The sequence below is a fragment of the Oncorhynchus kisutch genome, linkage group LG2 (genome assembly GCF_002021735.2).
Source record: "Oncorhynchus kisutch isolate 150728-3 linkage group LG2, Okis_V2, whole genome shotgun sequence".
NCBI lineage: Eukaryota > Metazoa > Chordata > Actinopteri > Salmoniformes > Salmonidae > Oncorhynchus > Oncorhynchus kisutch.
In genome coordinates, this window is record NC_034175.2 from 42,359,887 (window position 1) to 42,374,284 (window position 14,398).

Here is a 14,398-nt window from a genome sequence, read left to right on the forward strand (position 1 = left end):
CTGTGTATATCAAGAGTGGTCCACCACCCAAAGGACATCCAGTCAACTTGACACAACTGTGGGAAGCATTGGAGTCAACATGGGCCAGCATCCCGGTGGAACTCGTTCGACACCTTGTGGTCCGTGCCCCGACAAATTGAGGCTGTTCTGAAGGAGAAAGGGGGTGTAAACTCAATATTAGGAAGGTGTTCCTAACGTTTTGCACACTCAAGTGTATACGGACTATGAAAAAACGTATAGTCTGTGTTTGTCGTGGTACAGTAGACTACTGTGTTTAATACCACCTCAATGAAAGCAAAGCTGTATAGAGTACACACACTAGGTAATCCCTAGTAAAACAAAGGGTGTTATTTTAATGCACGGTTGAGACACCGATAATGAGACAGTCTAGTTCTAATCAACCACACAGAGCTCTAAAGAGGAACAGTAATCTGTCTGCTGCACACACAACACCACTTACAATTTTCAATTAATACAAATGTAATTTTGCCTGGTCCCTTAGGATAGGGATTAAATATGACTTCAGGGCCAACTCACACACGACACCACATTGTGGACAACACTTACTACACACACACACACAAACACACAGAAAACGCAGACCCATCATTGGAACTGTCTGTACGGTTTGTTAGCACTTGAGAGATAAAACTTTACATGCTGCTCCCAATTAGCACAGCAGTGACCATGCACTGTCTCATCTGCTGAACGCTCCTCCTGAAGAGGAGCTAGTTATAGGGGGGGGGGCTCGTGAGAATGGAAAGAGAGAGAGGAGATACGGACTGTGGATGTTGGAGAGGGAGGGTGGAGAGAACTAGAGCGAGGGGGGAGCGATGAAATGGTTTAAGCATTCATTTTGAGTAGAAAGACAGGTCCTATTAACATTTAACAGCATTTGTGCAACTTGGTGCGGAGGTTATGATGCAAATGAGGAGGAATTAAAAGTGGCCAGGGGTTTGGCATTGATGGATTGCAGTCTGGCAGTGCTCACACTTCCCAGTGTCCATCAGAGACGATTACTGTGTAATTAAACCTTATTTCTGGACTCTCCAGCGCATAATTACTTTGTGAATGTAACCATCATGTAAAAGCTACCAAAATGATTTTTTGCATTTATAGTCTAGCAGTCATTTCCATGGGCTTGTGTCAGATATAGCCATCAGACAGTGCAAAAGAACTGTCATTTTTAATAAGAGGCAAAATATTAAATGAAACAGTATGCTTATTACAAAAAAATTAGGCTTTCAAGAGTCCTTTATGTTATTTGCATAATTTATTCACCCCCCCCCCCCCCACACACACCAAAAGCTTTAGGCAATTTCCCTCACATTTAAATAGATTGCACATTTAAGGCTACTTAAGGAAAATTATCACTTTGCATATTTTAATTGTTATGAAGGAAGTGATTTGAGAGAGGTCCGTGGCTCATCCTCTCGAGCCATGTGGTTGCTGGGCTGTCTGATTCGGCTGCTCAGCGCTGCAGCACCGAAGATAACCCCGGAGTTCACACACATCCACTTCAGTTTCATCAGAATGCAAATGAACCACTGAACACTGGGACAAGTGGATCTTTGATATTTACAAAATAGCCACTAATAACTTGAGTGTAATTTGTTTGACACAACTTTATTCCCCTCTTATCAGCATTGAGTTTCTTTCCTCATCAAATGCTGTTTTTTTTTTATGATGGGGGGGGGGACAAAAGAGCAGAAGGCAAAATGTCTGTTCGAATGTCTGATAAAAGGAGGTAGGTGAGATATACTGCACAGTATATGTCAAAAATGAAAACAAAGGGTTATTTAAAAAAAATAAAGAGTGTCTACCAACATGTGAATGTGTAAACGGATCAATACTGAGTGAAAGAAACCATTCATCTGATGAATGGCAACACTGGAGGTACAGCAGCAGATGAACAGGAAACTATATTTGCTAAACAGGTCCTAGTGTTGCATCAGACAGGGGAATGGCTCAAAAAGCACAGTGGGTGACAAACAGGAGAAAGAAACTCACAATTATTTAGATTGATTAAGTTGTGAAAAAATTGCGGTGGAAAATAAGACATTTTTTTAAATACTCAATTATTACTACTATAATTACTATTCGTACAGAAGAATGAACAAGCAATTGCCTAGCTACAGTATGGAGGACATTGGTCTGATACTAAATGTTTATTGTAGCAATATTGACACCATTTCAAGATAGGCAAAGTGGGAGATTCCACATTGACTTAGTTTAGCACAGTTGCCCAAGGAAAATGTGTAGCCAATAGGTTGTGACTTAACATAGAGAATGATGCATTATAAACGGGATGATCGTTTTCACCCCAATAAAGATCTGCAGTAGCACTGTGAGTACAGAGGCATAGGGTTCTATGTTGTCAAATTGGAAGCTCATCTTCAAGACTTTCTTGAACACAAAAGACAATCATGGTGGTCAACAGAACAGGTAGGTAGCAATAATTTCCCACATCATCTAGGTTAAGGATGATCCACTTTGATCGGTGTGGGGCCGCAGTACCCACATCCATACCCACGTATGTAATCAGAGCTGACCCTAGCCTTTTTGTCCCCCCAAAATTCTACACATTTTGCCATGGGGTGGAGAAAAGATTTAGCAATTTTCTAACATATTTTTATTTGTATTATTTTTTACAAATGCACTTAATTTTTCAATGGGGCGGGAAAGAAAAATGAGCAGTTTTACAGCTAGTTTCCTGCAATTCCACACATTTTGCCATAGGTTGGAGAGAAACGTTTGATGTGTTTAATATGATATCTGAGTGAGAGTGATTAACAAAATCAATGGGGAGATTCCCCGATAGCTGGCTAGACTAACCTGCATATAAAAAACCATTTTTAGCCGACATGGGCTAATTGAGTGACACTCATTGACTGACATAACAAGACAAAAACTGCTGAAGCGCAACCACATTTGGAAAGGGCACCTTGTGTATTCTACTATTCTGACTCTCAAGAGTTAAGTTGAGACCCCGACGAGTAAGACCCCCCAAAAATGAAGGAAAAAATGATCCGCGGGCTGCCAGTTGCCCATCCCTGATCTAGGTTATTCAGTAACATTTCACACATATTTACTACCACAATAGACCATACAACTGTCGCTAAAAGTTTGAATTCAGACTTTTATTTGAGGTATGCTTGTTCTCTCTGTCCATAATTAGTACTAAAGACATAAATTGCAAATGTCAACACACGGAAACAGCTAATACACATATTTAACTTTTTTTTTCTGCTTTTGATAACCGCCATTGTTCTGATTAGGCCCAGGTTTGTTTCCTGTATAAATGGAGGAAAATCCGGTTGAAATGCGTCCATTAGCGCGGCTTGTTTTCATGTGCCCACTGCAGAAAAAAAAGAGACACAGCATTACAAATGAAACAGCACAGGGCACAAAAATGCACCATTACTTTTTTTCCTTAATGTTAATTGTACAGCAGCTTCCTACGCACATACCATCAACTATATAATGATACCATCAACAACAAAAAAATACATCGAAAATCGACGCATAAAATGTGCAATTTACATAAAGAGAATCAGTGGCAGTGTGGAGCTACGAACCGAGGGGTGTGATTGTATAATCCCCCTCCTTTCCTGTGATCAGAACATTTTAATGACTGAAAAACAACACATTTGGTTAATGGAAGGATTACAATTACACAGTCAAGGCAATTTTCTATTAAGACACAGAAACCTTGAAAATAAATAGAGACGAATTGCCTCAAGAGAGCGTCGCGTGTTGTGCATTGTATGGGTGTTATACAGTAAATAACTGACGTTTCCAAATGTCAGGTCTCTTGACTAACATTATCAATGTCAGAACTGAAATTGTCAACACACATCGCGAACATGGACACGTCCGCACAATCTAATCAATCGAGTCTAACCAATGAGAGAGTGGAGACAAAAGAAAACACATTTGGTTTCCAGAAAAAAAAACATCTTTATTCAATATTTTATGTTTTTTTGTTTTGTTTTGTACTGTACCTTGGAATAGATGAAAATACATTGACGTTTACTGTAGGTATGGCAATACATACACACATATAAACATGTACTGTACTGTATGTGGTGCATTTTAATATGTATATATCAATAGCAAATGTACATTGAGTACACATATGTGCAAGTTTATTTCCTGTACATATGTATGAAATGTATAAATTTGTAATTTCACATATCTAAATATGTTAACCCAACACACTTACACATTGAATTGTAAGTGCACACAAAGACACATTAACATGCGCACTACAACAGTTCACAAAATATTAAAGCAAAGTACATTCTACTTTAAAAACGGAATTTGCATTGGAGACCCTAGAGAAAGACCTATACAGCCCACAATATACTTGCAGAAATGTGGCATTATGAGTACCTATATATCCCATAGAAGTAGGTATCTCATGTATGCATCAGCGTCAACTTCACACTCACTAATGTGTCTTCTCAGTTCTGCTGATAATACTGTTCTGGTGTAAGGACTGTCTTTCGGAGGTAAGCTGTTCATTTTTTGGTCCATTTTTTTTCTTTTAGCGTTTGTTGTTGTTGTTGCCGTCGTTGTTTTTGTTTCTTTATTTTTGTACAAATGCATGACATTCAAAAAAGACAGAACGCAAGTACTACATGTACAATATGTAGCAATGAGGTAGAAATGGTTATAAAGAACAAACGTTTAAATAGGATAACGGATAAGAACGACATAATGATGAAGCCGACGTCTAGAGCAGCTTGGGAAACAAAAACCCACCCAGAGGGACAAGTGATACAGGCTGGAAAGCAACATTCAAGTGATTAACGTTGTCAGACGTGAAGTAGAATAGATGTGCTTATCAACCTTTCCGTAGCCAGTTCGTTGTACTTAAAGGCCTATCCTTTACATCGTTGCCCTCCAAACGAAATAACTTTGAGAAACTGTATTTGTTTGGATGTTAGTTGAAGTTTTTCTTCTCGTCCCTTAGTTTTTCCTGTTCTACTGCTCGTATAACTAGTGTAATGTAGTGTATTGTAATGTATAAATAACTTGTTGAACAGCTCGTTTCAATATGTTTAATTGCTTTGCCTTAGATTCATGAATAAACATGCCCTATTGGCCTAAGCAAAATTGCTTAACTCGCTATTAAAGTAAGTAATTGCCAGTTTGTTTAAATATCTTATGTCAAAATAAAACTGTTGATTTCACTTTGGCTTCAAGGGAGACTTGACAACAAATTGTTGTATGACAAAACAAAGCTTCAAAAGTGCATTTGGTTAACTACACTTTAACTTCAGGGGACTTTTATCCCATCTATCTATGGCAATAAAAGCCATATAGCAAAATAGGATACAAAGATCAAATTGAATACATTTTGGGGCCCTTCATCAATGTAGGTGCTTTGTTGAAGTGTTGTTTATTGTGCGGCTGTTATTCTTTATAATAGTGTAACTGAAAAAGCAGCTGTTGCCAGCTTAACGTTTGTCATAAGACTACACTAGAACATGAAACAGTCATAGACAGCCAGTGATTCTACAGCCTCCTGTTGCCCAGTAAGTGCCGCCATTGGAGGTGAACAAAATATATGTTGTCATTGTAAACACAATAAGCTGAGTAAGAGCAAAACAATTTAAGACGTATGTAAATATAAGACGTATGAGACCTAAATTGGGAAAATATCACGTTGAAATGCGGGTGAACTAAAACGCAAGATCCCTCAGTGCAGTTGCGCTGTACTGATAATACTTTCAGTGGTACTGTAGGACATGCCTTTCAATGCACTCGTGCGTTCTGACAGTTTTCATACTGCTATAGGGGGGGGGCTTTTTCATGCATTCATCAAGCCTTGTGTCTCCATTGCCCCCTTTCTGGCACATTACTAAACACTGATAGTTAGTAACAACATAGCTTTGCTGTAAGAAAGGACCCTAGAACAAGGGCTTAAAGATAGGGCTAACGGCCACACGTCTCCAGACCCCTTTTCAAGACCGCCCTGCTCATGTTCCGAGAAATGAATACTCCATGTACATAGGTGTCTATGAATGGGGACGACACTGGCGTAACACTAACTTAAGCTGATTTTGTTGTCAGCAAGGCAGCTTTTTTGTTCCCTCAAAAGGCTTCATAGTTTAATGAGCGAAATAGGCTCTGTCATCTTGCCATACCCTCAGATTCTGCTTTCAGAGAAAACGAATAAACTGAGGTAGAAAACATAATCCTTCGTTTTCATTCGTGATAGAATAGCAGCGGGATGGAATGAAATACTTTGGGGGAAACGGTCTGTTTCAACCTCATGAGGCTCGTTTTCAGCCTTAACACATTTCTCCGCAAGTGGCCGGACAGTTTTATCTGCAGATGAGATACAAATTTAAGCTGCTGATAATATTCGACAAATACATATGCTATGCTTTCTCCTACAGATGAGGTTTAGCAAAAACGTACATCCTAAAATGTGTTCTCTGAAGGTACTGTGGCCGGTCGATGAAGGCCGGTCGAATGTGTTGTAGTTGATAAAAGAATCGTCATTCCTCCATCTTTGCCACATATCAAATAAAACTATATTCACAATAGGATTCTTCACTTGGGAAATTGCAAAGAAAAACACGACACTTCTCCTTTTGTCTTCCAAATACTCCAGAATCACTCTGGTACATTCAATGTCATACTCATTTTTAGCCTTTCGAGGTACCGTAAACCCTCCATTTTTGATAATGCAAATTCAAACGCAAGCCAAATGTTTAGTGCTTTGAAACAATCTTTGAGGTACTGTACATATCACAATCACTTTCCTGAGTTTTCATAAAGAGAGAACATCAAAATAAATGATGTCTATAAATTAGGGTTCAGATTACCAGTAACACATGTACTTTCTACTGTCCACAGAGAGCGCAAAACAGACACAGTTGAGGAATACTGTTTCAATGGAAAAAAGCAATTTTGTAGTTTTTATCTCATATTAAAGCTTTTTATATTAGCACATGCCATCAATGTAGATTGTGAGGCGAAGAGATAATTTTATAAAATAAAAGAGCACCACTTCAGGCACTTGATAGCAACTAAATCTCCAGAACAGCAAACTGATATATACACACACAGGGGTTCCATCCTGTTAAAGTCTACCCACTTGCACCTTGGTAGGCGATGCTTGGCCTCATCCGTTTCAAGCATCAAAATAATATTTCTCTATGTGTTGTGTGCAGATTGCCAGCCGTTGTGTAAAGCATGCCTCTGCTTCTCTAAGGCCTACCTTTACGCCTTTACTGTACTGCAGGTGTTAAAGTCACCACGACCTGTATTATTCTCTTGTCCACTTCCTGTTTACTGAGAATTCTAAATGGTATCCTTCTGAAAGGGGTTTCCTTCCCGCGTGTTCGAATGCTTCAGTTTCATTGACTGCAACCAAACATTTTATTCCATTCGGTGTATGTGTCCAGTTCTTTTTGTGATATGTTGGACTGGAATTTGCTAAATACATTGTCAAAGTCTTGGTAAGAGACTGGTCTCATCTGGCTGGGATGGATGGCTGAGAGGTCAGAAGCTGGGATGCCATGTATCGGTCCTACTACTGCCTCATGGCACAGCCGGGCCACGTCCAGTCCCGAAAAGCCCTCCGTCCGCTGGACCAGCAGTGACAACTCTTTGTCACTGAGGCAATAGTTGTGCTGTGAGAGCAGTTGGCTGATTATCTGGTGTCGAGCTGTGCTGTCAGGTAGGGGGATGAGAAGCCGTTTGGTGAAGTACCTCCTCAGGGACTCTTGGATCTCCTCAGGCTTGCTGGAGGAGCAGACCACCAGGACGTGGTCCTCGGCTGAGGTCAGGACACTGTCCAGCTGCATGAGGAGCTCGCTCTTGATCCTATTCACTGGGCTCTCCTCGCTGAGCTGGGCCGAAAGCAGCATGTCCACCTCACTGATGAACACCACTGAGGGCTGGCGACACCTGGCTACCAGGAAGGAGGCCTGGACAATCTTCTCTCCCTCTCCCAGCCACTTGGTCACCAGGGCTGAGCCACTGAGCCGCAGGAAGGCAGCCCCCAGCTGGCTGGCCATGCAGCGGCCCAGCAGTGTTCTGCCTGTTCCCTGAGGTCCGAAGAGAAGGAGGCTCCGAGGTAATGTGGCAAGTCCACTGAACATGTCTGGCCTCAAAATGGGCCACAGAATCTCTTCTTTGATGGCTGCTTTGGCCAGCTCCAGACCTGCAATGTCATTCCAGTCTACTGGGGGACCGGGCTGAAGGATCTCTGTGGTGACCAACTCCACGAGGTTGGCATCACTGTTCTTCAGCTGCTCCTCTGCAGTGTGGCTGGATGAGGTAGCGCTGCCAATGTCCGACCCTGCTATGGAATGGGAGAGGAGCTGTCTATGCTCTTCACTGTGCTCATTCATTATGGGGGTTCCAAACTTTCCAAAGGACTCGCCCGATCTCAGGCCTCCCACAGAGCTTTTGGTTGATCCATAGGAGGGAGGGGTTAATGCTCGGCCAGACTGACTGCAACATTTTCTTTGCTGATCTGAGGATATTGGCTGCTTCGTGTGCTTAAATGCTAAAGATGACGGATCAGCATTCCTGTCAAATCCATTCCCTCTGCTTGAGTCTGAGATGCTGTTGTCTGGTATTCTGTACATAGGGCTTTGTGAGGAGCGCTGTTGGTTGTAGTTGAAATTACTATAGCTGGAGTCCATATCTCCATGCCCCGTCATGTAGAAAGCTTTTCTTTTCAATGAGTTGGCTGAGCTGCCATTCAAAGGTGTTGGTGCAATTGGTGCATGGTTATGGGACTGGTAGGTATAGCCAGGGAGTGTAGAGGGGGGTAGGGGTGTGGGAGCTGCGATGCCTGATGGCAGATAGGCAGAGGGAGGTGGGGCTCCCCCAGGGCTATAGCTAGGGGCAACAGCTGTCTGTGGGGGATAGCCTGTCGGAGGATAATTGTAGTTGGAGAGGTTGGGAGACCCCGCGTTGTAGCTGGGCACTAGAGTAGGGGGAGGTGGTGGGGGTGGGGGCGGGGGTTGTAGGAGACCAGCATTGTGCAATGGAGAGGGGAGGCCTGAGGCGGTCTGCCCGCTGTAACTAGAGTGCAGGTAGGAGCCATTGTAGCCCGTAGCGTATTCCTGAGAGGACAGACCAGAGTGTAGACTGGTGGCTGTGTGACTCCCACAGTTACTGCTGGAATAGCTGGGCTCGGTCAGGCTGCTGGCCCCCCTTGGGGTGCTACCTATGCTGGCAGACACGTCTGTTGGGGGAAGGGCAGCTGTCATTCCAGATTTGCTCACAGATAAAACATCTGGAGCGCAGTTCATTGGGTAAATCCCCTCCTGCCAGGACTCACTCTCTGACTTACGTCCATTCAGGAGTCCAGGAGTGCCATCGGAATAGGAGCAGAGCAGCGCTCGCTCACTCGGACCCTCTAAAATCCCAGAGTACTTCTCTGCGTATTTCTTCAGCAGGTTGGAGGCGGTGAGTGCAGAGATGTCGTCGTTGGCCCAGGCGTACTGATAGGTGCGCTGCAGGTGGCCCCGGTAGGCCTCCACTTTGTGTGCAGGAGAGCGTGTGGTGGAGGAGATATCAAAGTGCTGCTCGGCCCACTGTGCATGCTCTGGGGTCCACTGCATCTTTAGGCCTAAACACCAGACAAAAAGAGAGACGGGTCAAAAAATACCATCAGATAGTAGTTGCTATTTGTTGTGAGTTTTCTTGCGTTATCAGTATGTTGTGTCTAGAAGTTGGTACATTTAACGTGGTGGAAAAGTTGCCTTTGTAGCAATGAACTGACAAATATATCCCAAATCCCAATACCATTATACAACTAACTTCCTCTACTGTAAAATAGGCACTGCTGAGCAATTACATCATGGGCAGTGTGTGGATTTGGGACCCAACACCTGGTTAGCACAGTATAATGCACCCTGCACAGAACCGAATGACATAGACATTGCAGGTCAGTCTATAATCCAACTCTCATCTAAGGCATTCCGAGACAGTTTCAAATCTGCTTCGAGGAGTGCAGCAAAGCAATCTCCCAGGCAGCGCTCTGTTGCTTTCATCACACAAACCCCACTGCCCGGCATGAATTACAACGGCCTTGTGTCTGCCTACTGCTTCCCAGTCTACATGGTGAGAGAGAAAAAAACATGCTGTACTTGTCTTTCTCGCTTCCCAGACGATCTTTTTTCATTGCCTCCGGGGCTCAAAAGGCACCGTCGAGTTTAGTCCTAAACTCAATTTGCAAACACAAGCTGTTACATATGCTGTCATTTTAGACTCAGCATGGGATTATCAAAGACAGATATACCCAAGAAAGAAACAGATCATTGTGTTTACAGTATTAAAAGAAACACGGATACACAGCCATACACACACATACATACACACACATGCACACATTGCTTCATCAAAGCTAATCCGACTCGAAACTCCATTAGTAAACACAGAATCACATTGCAAAACCACCCATTCCTGCTGCATTGATCCACCACTTAGCCAGCCACACGTGCATCAGCATCCTATGAAATTGCCCAGTAGCCATCCCTACCCAAGGCTTTAGGAAACCGACAGAGAGCGTCCAGCGGCGCATTACAGCGCAGTGTTTGTCTAGTAAACAGGCGAGAATGTGGATTCCCCCATGACTCCCTCCCAGCCGCTTGCCCAGCCGCCGTACCAGGCACCAGGAGCTAATTAGCAGGATGATGCTGCGCTAATTGTGTTAATTTACAAGGTTTTAGTCAAAAGAGATCCATGCTATGGCTCACATGGCTGTCAGCCATCCAGGATAATGATTAAGAAAAGGACAAGGTGGGGGAAAAAATCCCTGTCAGACTAGCTGAAACTCTATTCACAGGCAACACAACCTATAAAACAAGAAACTGATCTGAGAGACACGACAAGTCAGTAGCATTCGAAAACAGAGAAGAATACACGGGGCCTTCAGAAAGTACTCACACCCCTTGACTTTTCTCACATTTTGTTGTGTTACAGCCTGAATTTAAAATGGGTTAAATTGAGATTTTTGGTCACTCGCCTACAAACAATACCCCATTGTGTCAAAGTGAAATGCTGTTTTTCAAAAAGTTACAAATAAATTCAAAATGTTAAGCTGAAATGTCTTAAGTCAGTAAGTATTCAACCCTTTTGTAATGGTAAGTTGCATGGACTCACTCTGTGTGGAATAATAGTGTTTAACATACAATTATGTGTAAGGTCTATCAGTCGAGCAGTGAATTTCAAACACAGATTCAACCACAAAGACAAGGGAGGTTTTCCAATGACTCGCAAGGAAGGGCACCTATGGGTCAAAAATAAAAAGCAGACATTGAATATCCCTTTGAGGATAGTGAAGTTATAAATTACACTTCGGATGGTGTATCAATACACCCAGTCACTGCAAAGATACATGTCCTTCCTAACTCAGTTGCCGGAGAGGAAGGAAACAGCTCAGGGATTTCACAATGAGGCCAATGGTGACTTTAAAACAGTTAGAGTTCAATGGTTGTTATAGGAGAAAACTGAGGATGGATCAACATTGTAGCTACTCAACAATATTAACCTAATTGACAGAGAGAAAAAAGGAAGCCTGTACAGAATAAAATATTCCAAAACATGCGTCCTGTTTGCAACAAGGCACTAAAGTAACACTGCAGAAAATGTGTCAAAGCAATTCACCCTTTTTCCTGAATACAAAATGCTATTTTTGGGGCAAATCCAGTGGTGGAATAAATACCTAATTGTCATACCTGAGTGAAAGTATAGATACCTCAATAGAAAGTTCCTCAAGTAAAAGTGGAAGTCACACAGTAAAATACAACTTGAGTAAAAGTCTAAAAGTATTTGGTTCTAAATATGTATCAAAGGTAAAAGTAAGTCCGTCAGATCAGAGGCAGTAGGGATGACCAGGGATGTTCTCTTGATAAGTGCGTGAATTGGACACTTTTCCTGTCCTGTATAGCATTCCAAATGTAACAAGTACTTCTGGGTGTCATGGAAAATGTAGGGAGTAAAAAGTACAATATTTTCTAAAGGAATCCAGGGGAATCCAGGTGACACCTATGATCCCTTATTGATGTCACTTGAGACAATTGAGACATGGGTTGTCCACGTGTGCCATTGAGAGGGTGAACGGCCAAGACAAAATATTTAAGTGCCTTTAAACGAGGTCTGATAGTAGGTGCCAGGCTAGAACTTATTACCGTACAACTGCAAAGCTGCTGGGTTTTTACCGCTCAACTGTTCCGTGTGTATCAAGAATGGTCCGCAACCCAAAGGACATCCAGCCGATGACGCAACCTTTCGGGAAAGACTGGAGTCGGCATGGGCAAGCATCCCTGTGGAACGCTTTCGACACCTTGGAGAGTCCATGCCCCAATACATTGAGGCTGTTCTGATGGCAAAAGGGGGTGCAACTCAATATTAGGAAGGTGTTCCTAATGTTTTGTACACCCAGTGCTGTTGGTGGTCCCAGGGGACTGTTTGTACTGTAGCTGTCTTGGGAATTCAAAAAGTTACTTTCACTGATGTCAGTACCTTTTAGACCTTTTGATATTTCTAGCATTACTCATCCTTTATGTTCTAGGTTATTAGACCTCTCAGTAGTACTCTTGATGCATGTGGGTGGTGAGGCTGCAATATAAAAAAGTAAGATATTTCAAGTGGGACATTTTTTTTCTGGAACAACACATTCAAGTGTATAAGGGCCTCAAACAATATTCTGGCTCTGATTTGAACGGCTTTTGTTACATTATCAGTACACTTACCAATATAAAGTTATGGTTTTGCATAAGCAAATTCATTGGATAGAAGACATATTTGGGCACCAGAGACAGTCTTCAACAATTGTTGTCTATCACATTTAACATACATCATTGCAGTGGTGTAAGATACTTAAGTAAAAATACTTGAAAGTACTACTTACAGTTGAAGTCGGAAGTTTACATACACCTAAGTTGAAGTCATTAAAACTCGTTTTTCAACCACTCCACATATTTCTTGTTAACAAACTATGGTTTTGGCAAGTCGGTTAGTTCATCTATTTTGTGCATGACACAAGTCATTTTTCCAACAATTGTTTAACAGATTATTTCAATTATAATTCACTGTATCACAATTCCAGTGGGTCAGAAGTTTACATACACTAAGTTGACTGCGCCTTTAAACAGCTTGGAAAATTCCAGAAAATGATGTCATGGCTTTGGAAGCTTCTGATAAGCTAATTGACATCATTTGAGTCAATTGGAGGTGTATCTGTGGATGTATTTCAAGGCCTACCTTCAAACTCAGTGCCTCTTTGCTTGACATCATAGGAAAATCAAAAGACATCAGCCAAGACCTCAGAAAAGACATTTGTAGACCTTTACAAGTCTGTTTCATCCTTGGGAGCAATTTCCAAACGCCTGAAGGTACCACGTTCATCTGTACAAACAATAGTATGCAAGTATAAACACCATGGGACCACGCAGCCGTCTTACTGCTCAGGAAGGAGACGTGTTCTGTCTCCAAGAGATGAACGTACTTTGGTGCGAAAAGTGCAAATCAATCACAGAACAACAGCAAAGGACCTTGTGAAGATGCTGGAGGAAACAACAGTAAAACGAGTCCTATATCGACATAACCTGAAAGGCCGCTCAGCAAGGAAGAAGCGACTGAGCCAAAACCGCAAAAGAAAAGCCAGACTATGGTTTGCAACTGCACATGGCGACAAAGATCATACTTTTTGGAATAATGTCCTCTGGTCTGAAAAATAGAACTGTTTGGCCATAATCACCATCATTATCTTTGGAGGAAAATGGGGGAGGATTGCAAGCCGGAGAACACCATCTCAACTGTGAAACACAGGGGTGGCAGCATCATGTTGTGGGGGTGCTTTGCTGCAGGAGGGGCTGGTGCACATCACAAAACAGATGGCATGATGAGGAAGGAAAATGATGTGGATATATTGAAGCAACATCAGTCAGGAAGATAAAGCTTGGTCGAAAATGGGTCTTCCAAATGGACAATGACTCCATGCATACTTCCAAAGTTGTGGCAAAATGGCTTAAGGACAGCAAAGCCAAGGTATTGGAGTGGCCATCACAAAGCCCTGACCTCAATCCTATAGAACATTAGTGGGCAGAGCTGAAAAAGTGTGCACGAGCAAGGAGGTCTACAAACCTGACTCAGTTACACCAGCTCTGTCAGGAGGAATGGGCCAAAATTCACCCAATTTATTGTGGGAAGCTTGTGGAAGGCCCCCCGAAACGTTTGACCCAAGTAAAAAAATTTAAAGGCAATGCTACCCAATACTAATTAAATGTATTAAACTTCTGACCCACTGGGAAAGCGATGAAAGAAATAAAAGCTGAAATAAATCATTCTCCCTACTATTATTCCGACATTTCACATTCTTAAAACAAAGTGGTGACTGACCTAAGACAGGGAATTT

General features: G+C 42.3%; 1 protein-coding gene across 1 annotated transcript; it reads right to left on the minus strand.

Moving 5' to 3' along the window:
• Positions 1-3,946: 3,946 nt before the first annotated feature.
• On the minus strand, positions 3,947-10,680 carry LOC109866252 (fidgetin-like). The gene has a single exon (XM_031794642.1). It carries the CDS (start codon positions 9,597-9,599, stop codon positions 7,377-7,379), a length of 2,223 nt encoding a protein of 740 aa, XP_031650502.1. The 5' UTR covers positions 9,600-10,680; the 3' UTR covers positions 3,947-7,376.
• Positions 10,681-14,398: the final 3,718 nt, after the last annotated feature.